General features: G+C 37.0%; 1 protein-coding gene across 1 annotated transcript; it reads right to left on the bottom strand.

Annotated features, from left to right (window-relative positions):
* Positions 1-13,042: 13,042 nt before the first annotated feature.
* On the bottom strand, positions 13,043-15,673 carry rprml (reprimo-like). The gene has a single exon (XM_088622926.1). It carries the CDS (start codon positions 14,989-14,991, stop codon positions 14,656-14,658), a length of 336 nt encoding a protein of 111 aa, XP_088479052.1. The 5' UTR covers positions 14,992-15,673; the 3' UTR covers positions 13,043-14,655.
* Positions 15,674-23,922: the final 8,249 nt, after the last annotated feature.

The following is a 23,922-nucleotide window of genomic DNA, read 5'->3' as shown; positions in this document are numbered from 1 at the left end:
AGATAAATATAGTCTTATTTTCCATTTCATCCTAATTATATGATGGAGGCAGCATATTCTCCTTCAGTTTTTGACTTAAAAATAGTATTATGCAAATATGGTATTCGGATTTTTTTAAATGTGTAGATAAATATGTAATTATTAAATTTTAAAGTATTTAAAACAAACATATGGTCATTATATTTACCTGGAATCTGAAGAAACATGAAATGTACAAGAAAGAGTTGCAAATGTACATGTTCTTGATTAGAATGTCTAGCTCACCATAAATCTTTGATTGCAAAGAACTGTGCAATCTTTTGATTTCAAATTGTACAAAAATCCAGAACTTCATTATCAAAACTGTGAAGGGGGGGTTGGTGGGATAAAATAACTCCTGCACTTGGTCAGCAGATTAGAGGGAGGGCACTACAATGCAAAACAGCCCGGTTCACCGGAGGCGCCTTTGTAGGAAGTGGGATTACATCTGGTTTGATACGATACATGTCTCAAGTTTGAAATGATAATGAGAACATTTGTCAAATTGACGTGGGCCTCCCACGCTCACACAGAGCACAGCCTGGCTTCAGAAACAACATGAAGTTCTTGATTAGATTCCGTCTCCAACAGGAGGAATAAAGTCTGTCTTGGTTGCCAGGGGGAATCTGTGGATGATTGCCTACATTTTTGCTTCCTATTTCCTTCTCCCCTTCAAGGTGACATTCTCTCCAGCACGTTTGGAAGTACTGTATGGGTGATGAGTGTAATGGGGGCTCTACTTTTTCCCCCTCTTATAATGGGAAGTCAATAAATTACACAGAATAATGTATTCAGATTCGTCCGCAATGTGGTAAATGGCTTATTTGAAAGATTATGCCTTCATACTGTAACTTCAGAGTAAAAAAATCCCTGCTTATTGGAGCATTAGAGAGCAACTGCTACTGTATAGTGAGGCTATGGCTAAAACAACGCATATTGTTCATAGATTAAGGTGGAAAGCATATTGAAATCCATCAACTAATCATTGCTGTGCATGGAAGAGTTCCCAGATAGTTATCATTAGAAATTAAGGCTGATGCATTCAATCATGGTCCTGATCCATTCAAGATCTGCTTTGAGTAAGTGAGTAAGAAAATGGAAAAGGGAGCATGAAAATTGTTATACTAATACTAAAAGGTTTTTCAGCGTTTTAGAAGTAAATAAAAGGTTAAATGGGCCATGCAATGGAGACCCCATGAATGTGAACTGGTTGAAAAGTCAGACAATGGATAGATGAATGCTTAACAATAGGTGCCCATTATGTTTAGAACTGCTTACAGAAATCGATGGTAACCTGACTGCCTGGCTCAACATACTGTAAATCGGGTCCTACTGTAGGAGCTTATCCTGACATTAGAAGTTGATAACACATAATGTCATGCTGTTTGTGTGACAATGGCTTTCTGGTGATAGCAGATTGATGTCCTCAGAACCATGTCCTGTTGAGCACACGTGGGAGGAGGAGCTTAAATGACGTGTGGCATCTGCGGATCAGAAATGTACAGTACATGCTTATGCAACCTTTACGAGAGGAACAGGACTGAGAAAACATCTGCAAATTGGTGCCATAAAAACACCTTTTAGGAAGTTTTGATCTAACTTTCCTTGCCCATTGGAAAACAAGGCAATCTTTGCTTGACAGGGGCAAACAGTAGATGACCAGCTCCCCTTATGCTTATAATGTTTCTCTTCAGAACATGTACTGTAGATGTACTTGTGTAGAGTAAAAGTAGAAGGATGCCTTGGATGAGAATTTATAGCTTAAACTGCTTGTACTAGTGGCTACGCAGGCATTAACCTTTGACACGGTAGACCCCTGTTGCTCAACCCTGTTGATTTCAAATGTTAATCAGCATAACGACTTTAACTACATTACTGTACATCATGTCTGTTCATGTCACCTGGTATATTGATTGTCAAACTTCACTAATCTGACATTTCTTCTCATTTATTCTAGAGAGTGGTGGCTGAGATTTTAAATGTATTAGGACAAAATGTGACACCAAACTCCAAGTAATTTCATGCTTTAAAGACCTGAACTGGATAATAAGTATATGGTCTCAAACTATGTTATTTGAAGTTGAGGGAGTGGGGTGTTAAAGACAATGCTCTCCCAGAAACATCAGATTGGTAAAGATTGACTGACTGAGGAGTGGAATACATTTGGATCTTCTCCCAGGTGTAAGGTTTAGTTGGACATGGCTTTCTCGGGTATTGGAAAAAAATAACATAGGCACTTCCAAGGATTGCAGGTTTGGTGTGATGCCAATGAGAAAAAATATACCCTCCAATTGGTAGTACTTTTCCTGTCTCTGTGGAGATACAAAAAGAGGAGCAAGTAGGACATATGAATATTCACTCTCCCTTTACTGTAGAAGACGTGTTACTGTTAGTAAAAATATAACAAAACAAGCGGTGATTCAACATTTGGTAAGTATAATACAAAAAATTAAAATGTTGTTAAAATGTGCCACAGCACTCAATATTTCAAAACTGTGATGAACTAGATGGTCATTTTCGTTGCCAGCTACTGTTTGTCGCCAAGGGCATCTCTTTGCATTGCTCTGAATTAATGTAGATGCTGAATCACAATAACTAGAACAGAGGTAACCTCTGCTTGTACACAAATAAAATAAAGTTAATCGATGATAGCAGGTCATTAACAAGGCCTAGAGAAATCCATTGGGACATTTCGGAAGAAACCAATAGGTCATCTATAGGTTATACTCATTAGGGGTTTTTACATTTTATTTGGGGGGTTGATGTTGTTTTAAAGAAAGGACAATTTTGTTGAATTTAATGTAAGCTAGCCATAAAAGCAACATGAAATAGAAATTTGTTGGAGTATCCTTTTTTATCAATCTGTCCGTCACAGAGAAAATGACTGTGGCTCTGACAAACGCCCTCTCACAGTGCTGCTCTCAGAAACAATGGTGGTGTTTGTTTTTTATAAGATCCTGCATAAGCCTGTATGAGATTGTGAACCAAGCCTGACTGCCTCCTTGCTTGATCTAGTGTTCCCTTCTGAAAGAATGAGAATTATTAAAGAGCTAAGCCCCTGTAGGTGCTCTAAAGCAGATGCCAGCAATTGCTTGTCATCTCTGTTGGCTTTGAAAGGCTAGCCAAAGTGGTGTTTTTTGTTTAAACAAGTAGAATTGAGAGAAGTGGCTGCATACTGGAGACAGGCATTCAATATACATGCCATCCCAAGTGTGGGTGTTGAGATTATAGCATTTGCTCTGTGTGAAAGTATCCTTCTTTTTTTTAAATTTTCCAAGAAGTGTTCTCAAAGTTTAAGGAACAGCAGCATGTTTGGTAGCGCCTGCTCATAGTGTACATGCAAGATTGTCATGTGTTAAAATGTACATTGTTTAGACTGTCACATCCCTTCCCTATTGATGCTCTCTGTTCAGACATACAGCTCTCAATACATTGAGGGCAGAGTCACAAAAAATTATCCCCCGGAGTGTCTTTAAACGCATCTCATGAAGGACAACCCATGCAAATATTTATTGAACACGAAGATTTTTACAATGTATTATTGACCTTTGAACATAAGAAAGGTTACAAATGAGAGGAGCCCCTTCAACTCATCAAGCTCATTTGATTGCTGACACCTAATTAACCCAAGCAGCTCATGCAGCTCTTCCTTAGGAGAATCTATAATAGCGGCTTCAATAACATGGCTGGATGGTTAAGAACCATATCATTGGTGGGGTCTGAAAGCTGCTGGACAGGTCAAAGAAGCACATTGGAAGAAAAAAATACTCAAACAAATAGAAAACATATCTCTCTAATAAAACTCTTTGTAGCTCCGTGTGTCAGTACTCTTAACAAGGGCTGAGTCCAGAGGTCTAGAAAAATGCACGATAACCAGAAGACGGCACAGAAACTTTTTTTATTTGCCTTTTTTGCTGGCAAAGCAACACTAAAACAAAAAGCTATCGCTGTCATACAGATCCCTTAAATACAAAAAAAGCCTGATTACCCCCACCTGCAAATGTGCATTTCTAAGCCCTTAATCAATTAACCAATAATGAAGTCACTTAGTCCTGGTGGGGCCATATAGTATAGTGGCCTCTAGTGGCTCTAACTGTAAACCATTCTTAAAATGCCCTTCCCATACCCCTCCTGGCTATTCATTGGGTAGACTGTTAGTTAACAAATGAATATTAAATTAATCAAATTATGAATGAATGCTGTTGACTGGTGAGAACTGATTATCTACTGTGTGAGTTCCCTTCCTCAACCGTCAGCGTGTTTTACAGTATTTCTTCAAGATAGAATTTCCCATCCGTGCTGGATCGAAGACTTTTAAGCAGATTTAACACAACACAACATAAACCATCCATTTGAGCTGTAAATTAGCTTCTTTTTATAAATATTATTGAACGAATGAAACCAAACCTTACAAACAAATATGATACCTGAAAACATTTTAGTCACATAAAAGCTAGACTAAGGAAATCCTTTCACAATCCCTAGGGTGTAGTCTTACTGAAATGCAAAACTGAAGCTATATGAACCATGGATACAAGAAAGAGAAGACAATTTTATATCATTCTTCTGTGTAAATTCAAAGCCAAGTCTATAATGGATTAGACTGAAGTAATGCAATGAAAAGTTAATAGTCAACATCCGGTCTACTGAGAGTTTAGATGTTTGTTTGTGGGGATGACACAGCAAATTTAACTTTTTCAGCTATTCCCCTCCCCAGGCAATCAAGGAAAAGCAAAACTTTAACTTCAGGATTATCATGGGGTGACAATATAAATCCATCTGGGGTAGTGTTGTTGCAGGCAGTGCTAGGAGATGGACACAGCATCATAAAAATGAGAAACAATTACCATCTGTCATAACCTCACATCATCCTTTGTCACAAATCTCGGTTTGTAGACAAGGTACTGACTCAGTGTAACTTCTCTGGCTCTTTGAATTCATTAAGCTGCGGAAATGACTCAGGTTTAGAGAAAGTCCGCTAAGATACACTACCAAACAGATTCACACCTGAAGAAGGCTCCACGGCTGAAACGTTGTGTTTTCTTTCTTCCTTTTTTCAGCATGGAATAAACCTATTACTTGTTTCTTAACATCAATTATATTCACATTGTACCAGGCCAAAACCATTACCTTCTAGTTTTAGGAAATGTATGCTTTGGTTTAGTTTTTCAGCAGACAATGCAAAATAAAAATGCTTTTGTTACATTTTCTCACATGGGCAATTCAGCAATTAAAAGAAAAGGAATTGATAAATAGATTTAATTCTTTCAGGGATTAAGGCTTTCCCTGGGGAAAAGACAGTGCTGAGATGTTTGATTTGGATGTACAACTGACCTTTTACACTATATGAAAGTGAGTTAAAGTTTATTTAAACAAATTAATCCCTCAGTTCTGCATTTCAATAATGAGAACCCATCAAATCTAAACTGACAGCACAGCTCATTAGTTGTTCTTGCTAAAATAGCCACAGCCCAGATAAAAGCAAAGATTTTCCATTCCCTTTTATTTTAAAAGAAATGTAATTAACATATGTTTTTTTTCCATTGGATCCTTAACTCGTTAACCAGTCTGAATTCCATTTTGTCCCATCCCATTTACTGTACTGATGCTCCTGTAATTACGCAAAACCAGCACCAGTCCTATCCCATGTGATTATTAATTGATGTTCACTGAAAGAAAAAAACAAACTAAAAGCTATTTGCTACAAAAGACGATAAATCGCGTTGTTTGCATCAGAGATGTCAAATTCTATATATTTTGTTATTAATAGTTATTTGTTTAACAAGTACCCTAATCCATTGTGCCTTACAATATATACAAATACTATACATGGTACAGTACGTGAACATAACTACAGCATCAAAAACATTAATAAATAAAAGACAGTTAATAATATACCCTAGATATATTAGACAAGGTATTCATTATGATCCACTATTATTATACACAGACAGGTGCCATTCAACTGTGTGTCTTGTCAAAGTAATAATGTACACCTGAGCTGAACTTTGAACTTTTGGATTTTTCTTGGCTGTTTTTTCTAATATTTAACATCTTTCACCCACGTGTTCTGTTTGAGTGCTGAAGTTCTTCATTAAAATATTCAGTTAAAAACAATTGTGTTCATCGTTTGTAATTCAACAGAATAGGACAGTATTTAAAGGGCCTCAGGGCTGCACAGTGGCATAGTGGTTAGCATTGCTGCATCGCAGGGCTGGGGCCTTGGGCAAGATTCTGGACTGGTGGTGCTATCTAGGTGGAGTTCAGACTTCTCCCCATCTTCAAAAGGGTTTCCTCCAGGTGCTTCCGTTTCCTCCCACAGTCCAAGGACAGGCTGGATTCAGGGAAAATTAGCCCTTGGGCGCGAGTGTGTGTGCCCCGTGATGGACTGGTGTCTCGTCCAGGGTGTACCTTTGCTCGCGCCCATTGCTTGTCAAGACTCCAGCACCACCGCAAGAGGATATAAAATGGATGGATGGAAGCAAATGGGTACATTTGGAAAGCAGTGTATAAACAGTAGGTATGGCATTTCCTTTTACTATACTGTAGACACATTATCGAATATGGCAAATGTTATTCTAAAATCCATGACACTTCATTTCAGCTATTATTGTTTCACAGGAAATTGATATTATACAGCTGTTTTAATATGGTATAATTTTAAACAGATTTTAAAATTGAAACATGAAGTGGAAAAATTGTTAAAATGATTTTCAAGTTTTCTTTAAAGAAGTAATACAGAAATGATCAAATTCTGTCCCACCTCATGCCGAGTGCTTCTCAGATACTCTTTGTGTTGCCACAACACCTGCAGTACCAGGAATAAGTGGCTTTCAGATAATGGATGGGTGGCGAATTCATATGCTGTATGCCAGGCTAGAGTAAATAAATTACTACAGTGGATTTGTGTGTTTAAACTAATTGTTTTTATTTGCATTTTCATTAAGTTTCTAAGCACTCTATCTTTAAGCCCAGTCTTAAGCCATACTAGTTTCTAATTTATTGGTAATAATTTAAAAAAAAAGACGCTGGAGTTTTGTGTAGATAAGAAAGAGCAGTAAATGGCTCTGTTCATTGAATCTGAAAAGTACAGTACATGGTTATTTTGTCAGCAACTATTTTAAACCACACTAATTAACAACTCCTTTCACAGAGACTTTTCCAGCCCTACTATCTCAATCGATCCATTAATGAGCTTGCCTGTTGTTTTTTTTCTTCACACTCTCACACTCTTTACTGCACCTGCTTCAAGAAAAGAAACTAACAAAAGAAACAACAACAGGCTTGCATGGATTACTAATTTATTCAAAGCTGTGTTGTTTGTGCTGGTGTTACTCTCTCAATAAAAAATGTGCCTACGAATGCCACAATAATGTCATTGCTGTCAAAGACTGTTTCTTGTGCCCAGGGGATCTTATACTGTATCTGTATTAATTACAGATTTATTTATTTCAGTTTTGGCCTCCATTAAAGCACTGCAGCTTAATATTTGCTCTTATAAAAGGTAATCACTTGTTCTTGGTTGAAAAGAAATGTTCCTTGCACCCGACTTTAAAATACTCATAGGATTTTAAGATGAAAGAGTAAAAGTCACATCTTTGATGCCATTTTCCATAAGGTTTTGCTACTGACATCCACGAAAGTAAGAAAGCCAGCAAAAATGAGAGGTCATTTTGGCACAACAAGTACAGTAGTTTGATGGTTTGAAAATCTAATGAATCTATTCCAAAGCATCCAAAATAAATCACATTGATGAACTGGTAGTCAGTTGTCAGACACCTACACCTTTTTCACATAAATGCCTGCTACTCTTTATTTTAAATCTCCTCACATTTTCTCTGTGTCTTCTGATGCTAGAGTTTATGAGAAGTGAGATGTACCATAATGGTCCAGATTGATTTTTCTTGTTCCCTCTGAGATTTTTAATCAGCTCAATCAAATCTTCCAGGAGTTTTCTTTAGTTGGGAAGACCCAGAGGTGGACTACTTTTCAGTGGGCAGGATCATTATGCTTCTGGGCACTTGCGGGCAGCTCAGACCATGTGATACTTGAAGTTCAGTATGGGAAAACAAGGCACTGACTCTGGGAGAAGTAGCAGACTCAAGGGGAAAGAGAAAAGCATATTTTGGGAGTCCAGGGGTGGATGAACACTGGTTATATGGCAGATGACAGTGAGGTCACAATGGTGGGGTATAGGCACAAGAACAAGACAATTGGAATAAGATAACAAGAAGGCACAAGATAAACTGCTCAAGCAGTTGTTGCAACAGTGGTACTGTAGTTCTGGCTTTGAAAGCAAAGAGGAGATGTGCTAGAACATGGCCTAACTCCTCACTCCACAACGAGGTGCCAAGTCAGGAACAGTATGAACAGCAGGACAGAAAACTGAGGCGTCTGTTACTCTGAAACTTTCAATCTCCAAATTTCTAAAAAAAAAAAACAGCACTGTAACTCTGGAGCCCCTTTTTGTTTTGTTTTTTCTTTTCCTTAAAGAACTGAATGAAAAAAAAAAGATTTAAGCATGAGCTTGGCATTGATGATTTAGACACTATATTTAATTGTGTAGTTATAAAAATACAATTACAGAAATCACAGCAATAGTGACCAAATGTAAATGAAAACATACTGTATCTTATCATGTGAAAGGCTGAATGTAGGATTCTTCAAATGGGAGTATACTGTATGCGTAAGTGTTTGTGTTTTATTTAATCATGTCATTGAAACCTCCTACTACCATTTGCTTGACATGCATGAAATACCAAAACCCACACTTAACAATTAAAAGGTTGTCAGATTATGACAAGTGTGAGCCAGCACTCTATTTGTTCTCCTTTAATCCTGTCCAATACTCAGTGAAAAGAATGCTTGCCACGTGAAATTCTTTCCGAGGTTTGGACATGCAGAAGAATCACAATGTATTCTCATGCCAATACCACGTTAATTCTCTGTCTTTATACCCAAATTTATAAGTTTTTAGAATGATGTGCAAGATCATTTTTTTAACATCAAACAATTTTTAATCAATTGGCTCAAAGAAGCTCTAAATACCAAACCATGTTCATGTGCACCAGTGTACAATGACACAAAATAAAATATTTTCAGATTCAGCTGGAGCAAAAATCAGAAGACAGTGTTACTCCAGGACCCTGTCATTTATTTTAACTTTATTCTGCATCCAATCCTAAACATTTAATCAATACTTAGGATAAAGGAAATTCTCACAATGACATGATTTACAGTACAGTACTGTATAGATTAAAGGCTGTACATGCATATAGATTATAGATAACCATCCTCAGTCAATGAAGTAATCTATAAAATAGAAATGAACTGTAAAACAGACACTAAAAATAGCAACAGACTATTGGAGGAGGTACAACACTCATTGCAATGTGTTATAACATCCCTGCTGATTCACTTCTAGATCCAATTCAATTTCTAGGAGCTCTCTTAGTTTTGTGGTTATGTGATACAAGCAACATACAGTATGTAGAGTGTCCATTAATGAGAAACAGATATTTATTCCACTATTAATGGAGGTAGGTACTAACCCAGATGTGTACAGCCATGCAACTAGTGTTGACTACACCATACCCAGGAGAAATACGTAATATATATAAATCATTGAAATTTCCCAGCAGTTATTAAGGATATTAATACAAATAAAAAGGTTATTTCACCTAGCACCTGGATTTATTTGGGGAAAAGCATATCCTTTTTGTAGGTTTATTATAGCAGAGGAAGGTAATTTGAGTCTTGTTTTTTTCTTATGATACTTTTCAGTCTTCATTTCTTTACATAACTTGCAGTTAGTAGATGTCATATATAAAAATAAAATAAGAACTGTTGAACAGCTCAGTCCTATAAATTGCAGCTCTCAGCCCACACAATAAGAAACAGCATGAACCTGCTTGTCAGCAACTTTTCTGTGTACAATAGCTAAACAATATCATGGGTTATTAAGGGTTTTTTCATGATCACTGCAATAGCACTCTTACGTAGAGAACGTATCACCAAGGGAATTTATTTTAATTTCAAGTCTCTCTGGGTTTTACATGATATCTTATTTTTTCATCACCTCCAGCTATCAATCAAGCTCATTCTAGCTTTGTTTTAAATAAAAAAAAACACATTATCCAATAAATTAGCTCTATATGAAAGTTTTCAGAAATGCAAAAGCTTTCGACACTAGTGCACCATAGGAAAGTGAGCTATAATGAGTGCAGATGGGCTACAATCAGACAGTCTCAGGGCACATTCTGGATGAAAATGTTTTTCTTCACTTTATTTAACTCCTTCATGATCATTAAACTGATATAAAAATGTAACGAACATAGGAACAGAACAAATGTTATTTAAGGAAACAGGTCAAAGAGGCTATAACTCTTCAGTGAAGGGTTTGATTCCTGAATGGAATGCCTTCTGTGTGAAGTTTACGTGTTCCTTCTATATTTGCATGGATTTTTCCGGGTGCTATAGTTTTCTCCATGCATGCCTTCATAAGGTAAGTTGTTCATGTGTGTTTGAGAGTACAGTATGTGTGTGCCTTTTGATGGGCCGGTCCTGGGTCTAGTCCTGTCTTCTAGGATAGAACAAGCATTCATGCCATCAAAGCTCTACTCTGCTGCCACATATCTAATCATCTCAGAATTCTGGTAAATCTCATTCTTTCCATCCAATCGCCTTACAGTTGGAGGTATTCCACCAGTATTTGTGTAAACAGAAACCTCAACTAGTATAGTATAACTAAAATCCAGATGTATTCCATATACTTTATGTATTGCATATGAGAATGAAACTTGGCCCTAGTACTGAGCCCTGTGGAACTCCACCCACCCATTCTCATGTTCATATACTACTCCTTTTACCATAACCATTACTGGAGCCTTTTGAAATTATCTACAGAATATGTTAAGCAGGTTTCCTACTATGGATTCCATGCTACACTAACCCCAGTAATACCACTGGCTACTATACAAGTATTGTTCTAATTTTGTCACTAATGATGGACCTTAGTACATTGCTATACAGCATATACTGTTCATGTTGAGCTGACTGGATTAGTGGATTCCCCCTTTTAAATTCTCCAGTTTTTAATTCCTAATACTTTTCCTGGCTTGAAGGAATGTTCTACACCTACAGCTCGAAAGAACTGCATATATTTAGTGTTGAAGGTCAGTCCAATGCACATCTTCAGAATCAACCAAAGCACACAAACAGAAACTACAAGGTAACGCATTTAAAACTGAGAACATGAGGCATTTCATTACAAAAATACTGGTGGTGTCTTAACCAAGCTGCCTAGCTATATTGTTGAAGCTTCATGAAACAGCTCAATAAGTTTATTCGATCAATTTGGTCACAAACAAGTTGGACGGGCTAAATGACCTCTTCTTACCCTGAGGTCGGCAATCCATCTGCTTAAAAGCCCATCCAAGTAATTTTGGCTCTGCAGTCTGTAGCTAATATATGTATTGGACTTTAGGGTAATGGCTTGTGCTTGCATTACAATTAGGGTTAGAGGCTGTCTTGGGACCTGAGACACTATCCACACCCCTCAAACATTTTAAGTGGATGAATGAACAGTAAAACCTGCTTTTTACACACACGTGCCTCAAACATCTTTTCGTTTGTTAACCTATCATCATTCATTCAAACCCCCTACATTGTCATCTAACATTTCAAGCAGAGCTCACAGGCTTAGATGATTTCCTCATTGTCTTTTAGTTTGCAAACAATCTTTTTAATATAAATTGATTTTATATCCTGTGATTTTGTAGACTGAGTATGTGTTCATATCACAAATTTTTCTAAATTATCTCAGCTTCAGAAAATAAAAAAACTAGAAATAAAATAAATTGTTTAACTCCATGGTCTTCTTGTGGATTTTCTAAATAGAAGAATCTGTAGTATATCTTTAAACATTCTGCAGCATAAAATTTAAAATCTTATTGCTATATTTGCATGTGTTCACTCTAAAAAAATGTCTGATATATTTGTATTACTGTATACAGTATATAGAAAGAGCAACACTAGAGACACGCTTACCACTGGATAGAAAAACTCATTCATCGAAATATACTGTAGCACTAATATTTGTTATTGGTTGGCAGTATATTCACATTTCTTTTGCAATAACAGTGGTCAGATTGAAATGATCACACTATATTTTGTTGGCACTGAAATGTTTAATTATACCTCAACAGGCCTACTCATTTTGCTACTGTATGTAACATTCAAATAAGACTTTGGAGGCGGAATAGTTCCTCTTTATCTTATTCGTGCTTTAAACATTGAGAATGGTTTGGAAAATGAATAAATAAAACTACCTTCTAGCCTTTAAGATGGCTTTTCCAAAGCTGAAGTTGAGGACAGGGTGTGTGCCAAACAGAATGGGAAAATAATTCTCACGTTTATTATATCATTAGCAGATACGGTATTCTTAAATTGAAATGTATATGCATTTTGTTGTTTTTAGCACACCTCTTCTCCCAATACCTTTGTTAGTCAAACAAAACTTTTTTTTTTCCTTCAGAGAACCCATTTTTTTTTACAAATTTAGCATATACTGCATGAATAGCTGGTATGTAAAATTTAAATGTCACAGTTATGAAAAATTGATGAAGTGAAAAAATAAACTCGAGAGTAAGATAATGTATATGTATTGATTTCTCATAATTTATTTATGATTCATACATTTCTAATGGAGGATTTGCTCAACAGTTTTGTATATCGTATGTATGAACAAGTAAGGATTAAGTGTGAGCATTGTAAAAAAAGCTAAGTAAAATTAAAGGGCACTAATTTATTTTATGAATCGCATAAGGTAATCTTAATATTTTAATTAATCTTAATTTTGCCAGCCATCTACTAAACATACGGACAACATGTCAGTACAGTTTATCGGTGTATGTTTGACTACCATTTAGCACACTGGCCTTGATTCACAGCTTTAGATTAACCTCTAAAGATTTTATTAACCCTTAAGACATGCAATCAAGTTCAAAGAAGTCAACACAGAATGTTTAGAGAAGACAGTTTATTGTTCATTTCCATAAAATATACATTTATAAATGTTTTATGAAAAATCTGTTTTCCAACAAATCTTTGACTTTGACTGATTTTTATCGTTTTGGAAATATTTCTCCTTGGTTTTGCAATCACTGCGTTTGAAACCATGCAGGCCTCTTTAAAGTTTTTCTGGTGTCATGATACAAGGGTGAAAATTCAAGTTACTGATTAACGAGACAAAGAAGAAAACAAGTTGTTTCGTTTTTCCTAAATCAGGATGGCTGTTTAGACGTCAACACGCTACCTTCAACCTCATTAACCTGAAGTTAATGTTCTGAGGTTGCATGTTCAATTGCTGCTCGTTTATTGACTTTTTCTTTTGCGACACTTTTTTATACAGTATCAACAGCTTTTGCGGTTTTCATAACAAAGCGTGAATTCGGCAAAAAAACAGCCTAAACTATAACGTTTAGCATAACATGTTGTATGCCCATTCATCGTATCACCTGAAAAAAAAAGCGTATTAAAATAGTTTACTCTTGTAAATCATTTAATGCTAATGCGCTTTATTACTGTGTACTGTATAGCCTATCAATACTTTATTGTTGGAGCGTGATGAAAATGTTTTTCCAAACAGGGCAGGTATTAGGTAATGACTGATAATAATCCGTCATAACAAAATGTTTTTTACAAAAGGTTAACAAACACATTGTAAAGACGAGGTAATAAAGTCACGGTTACCTTTTTTCAACATACAGTACTGTAGTAATTAATGACAAGTCAGTGAAAATGCCAACATGTTTACTTTTAAAAACGGTAACGTGTTATACAGATCATATAAGGTCCATTTTCGTACAAAAAGCATGCAGCATTTTGGAGTTTCATAAAAGTGCAAAAACAGTGGATCAATTTCATTAGTAACAATAAACAGGCACTAAGCATGCTTTTCTCGGAAAAACTGTTAAGTACAAAGTGTAAATCTTAGGTTAAAAATCCAATACACAACATCCAACATTGTGGACCTGGTAAACATGCACCTTTGTCCCCGCTACATTAATAGTTACAGTATCCCAGAGATACCTTTAAAACAAACCAAACAAGAACGAGGTAAAAACTCCATTCGACGTCTTCTGAAGGCATTGATTTGACACTGCGCGAAATGTTTGCTCGCTTTATGCGGTACTCATGCACAAAATTTGCATGCAATATCTTGTCCTCATTAAAACAAAATAACGAGAAAACGAAAATAAAAAGGTGTAAACATTTTTTCACCCGTCTCGGGCTAACAATCAAGGAAGAGAAAGCGGTTCGTTTCAAACCTAGATACCTAGAAAGCGTTTTTAAATGAGAGAAAAAAAAACTTTCAGTCACGTGAAAAAAAGTATTACAAAATAATACATTCATACTTCACCGACTTCGGATAACGGTTTCCGAGTGGACATTACATTATCAGCAGAGCAGCCACTTAAACATAGGACAGATTGTCTTTTGACATTCGTTTCGTACTTCGTGCCTTCTTGACGCTGAAACAATCTTGAGACTTTGCATATATCACACAGCATATGGACTACAAATTGTCCGTATGCATCATTCAGGACAATTGAAAAGGAGCCCATCTTGCGCCAGCTAGTTAAGGCCAATTATGACAGCTTCAACATCTTTGGACGGTCTCCGATCCTTCACTAGAAAGTTAATCATGCTTTCAGACTTTATCATGAGGTTGCAACCCAAGAAGAAGATGCCGAATACGACAGTCAAGGAGAGTACGCAGAGCACTGCTATTTGCACAACCCTCATGATAAAAAGACTTCGCTCATCGGGAACTACAACCTGCGAGCTCCCGTCGCTTGTGGTAACTGCAGTCCCATTGCAGCAATCCAGTACCGACCCAGCCAGGAACTGGGTTTTGTTGGCGAACATGCCGTGCGCCGAGACAGAGTGATTGAAAAATGTTCCGTTCATCTTGCGCACTGCTCAGAGAGAGTCGGCTCTAGACAGTCAAATGTAGCAAAATTCAGTTCACCTATAAAACTTTGTGTCATCAGTAAAGAAAACTGAAATTGAAATTGATATGATCGGCAAATTTCTTTTTGCAAAATGGGTTTCTTGCGTGGCTGTGTAAAGTAGCAACAATTCGGAAAAGAAACTTTTAAGTTCGCATTACCGTTTTGCCAAACCGACTGCAGCGCCTTCAGCCCCGAAGCTGAGCTTAAGGAGAAATGCTGGATTGTTGAAACAAGACAGGGTGCCAGCTCAGCCAGAAAGTCCTCGTGGGCATCTCGCGTCTTATTTCTTGAAGCACAGGTTTCTGTCAATGTCCACGGAAGAAAGTCCTACCACCTGTGCGCCCTTTATTCAAAAGAAACGACATCCTTCCAAATGGATTATAAATTCCACTGGACTACACCACCAGCTTCAGAGCTGGGGGAGTTTCTCACATTGCTCCGGAATGAGCCAAAATTAAGCACCTTCAGGACTGTGATAAAATTAGGCATGCGTTTAATGCATAATTCCAAAGCATGCAATATTCAATGGACTCCCAAGTAATGAACATAATATCAGAACAGGAATCTGCAGCACTCCTTGCAGTCGAAATTCTAGTACTGTACATTGAACTGAATATTTCATGACCAGAACTAGAAAGATATATCTTTTTGGTGCAGATGGATTAATACTCAGTTAGATCTCTGAAATAGTGTACTGTAAGCCCGTTATGCTTCTCTGGTGTCAAGCAATTTTGCAGTTGTGCCTAAAGGCAGGCAGTAGCTTGGGAATATAGAAATGTTTTCCGATTGAGTTCACCAGCTTGTATTCTGAAAGCAGCCTAAAAAGATTACAGTATGTACAGTAGCCCACTTGGCCATGGTTACATTTATTCAAAGTACAGGCAGTGTGTGGTGACCTGCCTGTAACAAGCCCTTCATTAACATCTTTTATGACTTTTAATGCATTTCAGTGATATAAATGTGAATATTTACAGTATGACTTGTAAAGAAAATATGTTGTTGTTTTTTAAATAAAGTAAATTATTTGTATGTATATTGAAAACCGTATAAACACAGTCACCAGTAAAATACTGTCTCCATTGGCAAAAGGTATAGTATTTGTCATCTTTCCTCCAGGGAAATTCATAAATGGGATAGGGACGGGTTTAGGCTGAAGGTTCATAAAGTAAGGCAAAAAACCTGAATGAATAATGGGATGAAAATATCTCTACCTATTGGGACATGCAGTTCAAGGATGGTAAACCACAATCACTAATATTCTACTTTGATTCCATCAAAATTTTAACAGAAACAAACCTAGTGCAGAACATTCTGTAACCAAAGCCCAATGGACAATCTACTGTAAATTATATCTCAAAGGTATTTCTAAAAATCTAAGAAGTATGTTGAAGTGAAGCTGTTTATTTGATGAGTTTAGCTTCAGGTACACAGGTAGGCAGAGGTGAACTGATCAGAGCAGAATCTGTATTTGTCTAGTTCAATTTACAATGTTCAGAAGCTGAAATATCTGTGAGGGGATTCTGTTCTCTATCACAAAGCATCCATTTTGCAACAATGTGAGTTTCTTTGTCTCACCAACCAGTTGTTTGTCATTTTATTAAAAAAAAATCTTTCTCTTGCCAACATCCATTCTTCAGATAGATCTCCTTGTTTTTTTAGGAAATCTCTTCTGATTATCATCTCAGTTTACTGCATAAACCTCTGTACCACACAAGGAGAATGAGGCTTGTGAAAACCCTTTCATGTCCATTTGTTAAACCCATTCATTGCCAGCCTAATGGAGTGCCTTATAGGAGAGTTAGTCCCTACTGGAGGAGCAGTACAGTACTGTATGTCTCTCTCACTGCTGCTGAAAGATAAGAGGCACCTGCAGGTCTCTGGAGCTCCTGTTGCATGGCAAGTTGAGGAAACCCAATCAAAACTAGCTTCTGTCAGCTAATCGCACAATAGAGCATGGCCTGTGTTCCTTTGATGTTTAAGCAGAGAATAACTAAAGAGAGGTTAGAAATAATGGGAGGTCATTTGACTCATAGTTGTTGATGGCGCAGTTTCATTCAGTCACATTCTGATTCATCCTAGAAAGTCAGGGTTTCGAGAACAAGTTCAGGTCCTCATTTCACTGTTGTAGTTTCTTGGGTTCTCTATACAAAAATCTTTGAGGATCTTGAATAAGTGAATTAGCATTAAGTGGCATGGTGGTACAGTAGTTGATATTGCTGCCTCACAGTGTTGGGGCCCTGGGGTGCCATTGTGCACCTTCTTCCTGTGTTTGCATGGGCTTCCTCCAAGTGCCCTGGATTCTTTCCACAGTCTGACATTCTTCCAGCATAACTGGCTTCTGTGAAAACATGTCCGAGTGCGAGTATGTGCATGACTGTGTTTGTGTGTCTGAGACAGACTGATGTCCCTTTCAGGCTGTAGGTGCCCATTGCTTGCCTGGATAGTTTCTGACTTCCTTATGACCTTAAGCACTTAGAAGATTCATGTTGGAAGACAAATGGATGAATGAAATAAGGCACACTTTTAATCTTTTCATTACAAAAGATACTGTTTCTTCAATATCTAATATATGTAAATATGTAAAATCATATAAGCATGAGATTATTCAAGTCACTCTATATTAATCTATTCTTAGAGCGCTATCTGAAGCTCGCTGATCAATACTCTGCTTAGAACTCAAAAGGAAACTAGTATTACTCAGACTTTCTTATATTTTTATCATTTCCAAATTTCTGGGAATGTACATACAGTATATTTAACATTTCAAATGTATATGTTAGTATAAATCCAACACTTTTACATGCATATTTAAGAATTGTGTCTGCCTTTTATATCAAACTGTATACATGACGTTTGCCTTTCCCTGACTTCAACAAAAAGAACAGAAAAAAGTGGGTCCCCACTTATAGGCGAAGCTTACTGAAATCCTTTGGAATGAAAAAGTGCTGTGAAAGTGCAATTAATTATTAATTATGATAAGGTCTGGTGCATTTTGCTCATGTACATGTACTGTAGTTATATTTTTCAAACATCAACTTAATATCTGTAATGCTAGAAAAGTTCGTAAAACGGTTTATCATTTACTTCAGTCATGGTTTAAATAGAAGAACAAAATCTTTAACACGTTTTAACTAGTCCTTTTCATACTCTCCAGAGCTGTTGCATTTAAGCATGTAATTATATTTTATGAAGCATTAGCAAACTGTTAGAAACATTCTAAACAGTCATTTCAAAACAACAGTACTTTAAGTTTTTGCAGCATGCTGTAATTAGCTGTGAAACTGACACTTTCATGTGGATGTTATTACTGAATAGTCTGTGAAAGAAATTAAAAGCTCTTTGCATTGTAATTATTTAAAAATTAAATCTGGTGGGACAGGTGTCACTGAAGGTCTATGGGTCAGTCCCCTGTTTATCAATGGTCATTCTTCTGATTTTATTGCTAACTCTCCAAATCAACTGAATGATCCACCTTTCTACATTGTGTGGCGTCATTTGTTGTACTGTGTTGTGTTGTTGTCCTGTGCATGTCCTGGGAGAACAGCGTGGATAAGAATCCCATTTTATATTTACATATTGCAAATAGACTCCTCTATCGATCTTTGAATGGTTAGTGTCAAAATTAGTGTTAACCCAATTCATGCCTTGTTCTCCGAACCTCCTGTCAAGACCAAAGGCCCTCCTAAAAAAGTATGCTGGACCATTACCACAGAGTTCAGAGGTGACGTGTGTGGTTTGTAAGGCAGGTTGGACTGTGCCTGTGAACTGGAGGGAGGGCTCTGGCACAGGGTGCAAATGCATTGTGACACCTGGCCATCTGGCTTCAGCCATTTACTCCATGAGCCTCTGCCCACACTGGAAGACATCACCAGGACACTTCCACCCCCAGGGCATGAGTCATGAACACACCCAAAACTGAAGAAGTCGGAGAACTCAGGGACTTTGAAGAAGGAAGGATTGTGTGACAGATTGCTACAGTTGAGTATCCAGGAGAGGACTAGACTCAGATCAGGGACTGAGAGCAGAAAAAAGCCCCAGCAACCTCTTCCCCCTCCCTCTACCCAAAACTGGATTTAGAGACAAACAGGTAGGAGGGGGGACACATTGCTCAGGATGCCTGGTACTGAGGAGGGTGTCTGGAACTTCATTGCTTCGTCACTGTGGCATAAAGAGACATGCCAGGGTACTGACTGGAGCTGGTTCCAGAGAACGGCAAAGCCAGACAATTTGTTTGAGACATTTGGGTCTGGTGACTGGGGTTCTTGGGCTGCTTTATGAGCAGACAGGTCATGTCGTCTTCTGTGCATTGGGTGAACAGTCATAGGAAAGGCTGTGTTATGGGGTTACGTCTGTGTGTTGGGAATATAGAATCACAATAATAAAATGGGATATTACAGTATATACTGTATGATAACTGTCATGTCTGGTCTGGTCTGTGGATGCACTGGTGTTTTTTGGAGATAAAAATAACCTGTGACAAAGGGAAAAAGGGTCCTAGTACCTATGATAGGTAAATTCCTGAATTTAGGAGTCACCCACACTTCAGTCATTTAGACAGTTCAGAACATCTCATTTCTTCTCAATTCAGCACTGTGAACTCTTACCTTATTAAGATGCTAAATTAAGTATAAATTAATTGTAGTATAAAATGATTTGCCCTCTTAGATTAATTGTCTGTGTGGAGTACATGCAAATGTTACTTTATACTCTAGTTTCGTAGAGGTTGGGTGTATGTAAAATTGAACTTTTAGTTTGCTGGTACTAAACAGGTCTTTATGATTTTCCTGTGCACCAGGAGAACGGCTGGTGCACAGGAAATAAAACAAAAACATGTGTAGAAACACACATACACAAAATCCAACTAATAAAACAACTGCCATGAAACAGAAGTGGTTATATTTTTAGAGGCTGCTATTATCGTTAGAGGGGAATCTCTGTGCACTCATTACACTCGCTGAGCTTCTCCATTCAAATGATAAACTACCCAGTTGCAGTCAATGTGACTAATGATAAGGCTTGCTTTGTCGGGATTATTATTGTACGAGAAGTGTCTTGTCCAAAGATGAGCACAAAATTAGTTTTTTTTATTATGCTTCTGCTCTAGTGTTTGTCACATATGGAGAGCATAGCACATACACTACAATTTTTCCTTTTGTGTAGTGGAAGATGATTTATTGGGTGAAGATATTGTTCCAATGATCTAGTTTTTGTTGAAAGCAATCTGCTAGATAGTGAAATGTTCTGTAGCACACTTTAAAAATGTAACAGTTGGTGCAACAAGGTGCCTTGTGAATGGTCAATTGTTAATATTAATGCCTTAAAAGAAATGTTAAAAGTAAAAAAAAAACACTTTATATATTTAAATGTGATTGTAGTTCAACCCCATAACCATAATAAGCATGCAACTTAAAAGGTAATGACAAGAAGGAGGACAGGTATGATGAAGTATCACTACAGTATAATCCCAGCTTTAAGACACATACAGTAGTTACAAGTGCCTACTTCATAGAAACTATTATTGTTTTTTTCTTGTTTAGACTGGACTAATGTGACACCTTGTAGCTACACCCTACAAAAAGCCATACAGTATACAGTACTGCAAAGTATTTTCAAAATTTTGCAGTGAGGTTTGTTCTAACAATGTCTTGTTCTAACATTCATGCAATCTTTGCTTCACCTGCTATTATGAATCTGAATACTGTAGATTTACAAGATCATGCAGGGAATTTCTCCTCTTCATATTTCTGATCTCTTGGCCACCTATACCTTGTCTTATAGTCTCTGGGTCTCTGACACTGGCCTCTTATTTGTGTCATCTACCAGGTTTGGAACTATGAATAACAGATACTAAATTTTACAGTTATAACATGTCAAAATGACTGAATCCTGTGCTTGCTTGCATTCCAGTGCTGCGGGATATTTTAAGACAATCAAAAGAAATTCATTATTATTGCTTAGTTTTACTAAAGTAGAATAAGCTTCATCCGTACAGACTGCAAATGTCAGTGGTCCCGTGTATTTTGTTTCTGGAAACTGTCCTTGTAGACAAACTGGTAGAGACAGCATTTTAAATTAACATTTAAAATACCTTTCCTGTTAACTGATTTATCCGACTCTCTGAAAGCACCTTTACTAGTGTGCGTGTCTCTTCATTATGACTGCAAAGTGCAACTACAGTACATCCAACATATTGTGAGCTGTGAAACTGCTAATTATGGTTCTAATTCCCTTCCTGTGTGATTTCCAATGTTTTTAATGGTAACTGTCATTTTATTCACATAAACTGTGCTGTAAATCCCCATTTCTCCCTTTCCCATCATATTTGAGCTTAATCTTGGATTTATTCACTATTAAGTGATACTGTATACAGCATAAGGAAATTAAACAATCTTTTGGGGAGAAATGTTCAAAGTATAGTTTAATCTGAATAATATATGCACACTATGAAGCTGCAACAAAACTTTTGGTTTTAGAACAAAGCTTTGGTGGAAACTCCCAAGCTGGTAAAAGTGAACTACAGTAGTTGATCTTAACATACTGTACTGCCTTGGAGTGAACTCTGTTGCATTTATGATATTTTCTGGAAGGGCTGACTTCTAGTCTTGCAGTGTGAATAAATAAGTGGCCCAAATACAGCATATTTAAAAGAATGCATTTGCTGCCTTCCTCTCCTTTGGGCAGGTTCAGGGGTTTTAGTACTAAACTAGATTGAATGATAACTATAGCAGCCTCAGTAGGCAAGGATGAATGATAGTGATAAGTGTTTATGTCAGGGCAGTCCAATGCTAGTGCTGGAAAGCCCCTGTATCTAAAGGTTTCCCTTAGTGTTCTGCATTTAAGTGTTCAATTCAACAAATTATTGCCTTGGTTGGAAGAGGTGAAGCAGCTTTTCCCATTTCTTTGGGTGTTGGCAGTTTACAGAGACCTGCTGTACAACTCAGCAAGACAATGACCGGCTTTAAAAAAAAAGACGGACAATTTAAAATTAAAACAGAAGACTCAATTTCTTTGCATATCCTAAAATACAATTTAACAGCTATTTTTCCAGCTAAAAATATTTTATAAGATCAAGCAAGGGATATTTATAGAAGGACTATTAGCATGGTCCTGTTATGTATAGCAGGACTCAGGTTTCTTACAGTATATCTCTCAATAAACTAGAAATGAGTGTAACATAATTAGCATTGCAATAAGTGCACAATCAAATAATTCCTTAGCCAGCAAACCTTTGACAAGTTCAATCCAGGAGATTACTTTAAAACAAGAAAACACAAACCCAGGGTCATTGTACTCCTTGTACACTAAAGTTCCCCACCAAAGCAGCTGGAGCTGAGATGTCAGTTTTAAGAACAAGCTGAATACAATTTTGGAGATAAGCTCCTAATGATGAAATAAGCAAGGGTGGCCTGGATGATTTATACAAAAATGAAACTTGAATAGTCTGTAAATCCCCTGTCATTACCAGTAAATATAGCAGGGTTTTCACTGACTTGTCATTATTTAATATTTATGGAGGATGTTTCTTATTGCTATGTACAGTAAGCCAAAAACTAGGATTAATGACCTCATATCTGTCTTCCATAACCCCAATCAATTAGAAATTATAAGATGAAAGTAAGACTTCATTTTAATGCCCACAGTACTGTATGTGTCAGGCTGTGAATTTCCCATATCTAATTTACCACACAGAGCTAAAGGACAACAGCTTACCAGTCTCCCCAAGGCACTCTGAAAATGCATTACCACATTGAGGCAAAGGATTTGCATAATTGCTTAATAGTTTTCATGCCCTGTCAGGTATTATGACAATACTTTCAATATATGAGTTAAAGATGGTGACCCTTCTTTTGTCAAAAAGAAATTAATTATGCCTAATATGACAGCCTGGGTTCCCTACAGTTGTCAACAAAGTCATATGAGAAAGAATAAGCTTTTAGAACATGTTTTTTGTCCCACATTTGTTAAATCCACGATTTTTATACTTCTTTGCGTCTGTTTGTTTTCCCTTCTTCTGTGTAAGAGTAAGCTGCTGTAAATCACAGATCGATGTGTACTGTACATTACTTGGGGGAACAAAGCTACAATTAGCAGCTAATTTAATTGGAATCAAAGTGTAAATGTGAAGCTATTTCAGGAGCAGAATGAGGATTGGTCTCTATAAATACATTAATTAAAGCCAACGCTTTATGTTTCCTGAAGGTAACATGTCTGATTTAAAGTTATTTGCAGTAACTCAGAAATAAACTTTATCCTGTATAACATCTGCTGATGTGACTGTCTAATGCATTTAGACATTTCTCTACTGAGCTGAAAGAATTCAGTTATCAATGGAGGTCATAAAGCAATGAGTGCACTATTGTTTGGTTTTTCACTTTGTATTGCCAAAGATAAAAAGTGAATTACAGGTCACATTTAGCACTCACATATGTTTGCTCATCAGCAGGAAACCAACCTAAACGTCTATCTCTGTTGGGGGTCTCTGAAGCAAAACTGAAAGTTTGCTCTGAGGAATAGAAAGAGCTTCTTACAAGCTGCACACAAAACAGAAGTGCCTGTTCGGTTTGACTCTGCAAAGAGAGATTAGGAAAGTTATTAATTCACTGGAAGTTACTCAGTTCTTTCACTTGTTTCATTTGGAGTGAGCAAGCTTTACACTCTTTTTGATTTCCTCCGTCATTCCTCCTCCTCATTTTATGAGTGAACCTTTGCTTCATCTGACTGTTTCATGAAGGATGGCTACAGAACTGATTGAGAAGTGTTATCCGACTGTGAAGCCGATTCAGTTACAAAATGTGCAAATCTTTTTCCTTCCAGTCTCCAAGGACGTTGAAATCTTAACCACAATAAATTTGTTTCGGCATATTTTCTGCTGGTGCTTTGCTGCTGT

This window comes from Lepisosteus platostomus, chromosome 28 (assembly GCF_059453375.1).
Source record: "Lepisosteus platostomus isolate fLepPlt1 chromosome 28, fLepPlt1.hap1, whole genome shotgun sequence".
In the NCBI taxonomy this organism is placed as follows: Eukaryota; Metazoa; Chordata; class Actinopteri; order Semionotiformes; family Lepisosteidae; genus Lepisosteus; species Lepisosteus platostomus.
The sequence above is the reverse complement of the archived record's forward strand: the minus strand, read 5'-3'. Positions and strand labels throughout refer to the sequence as shown.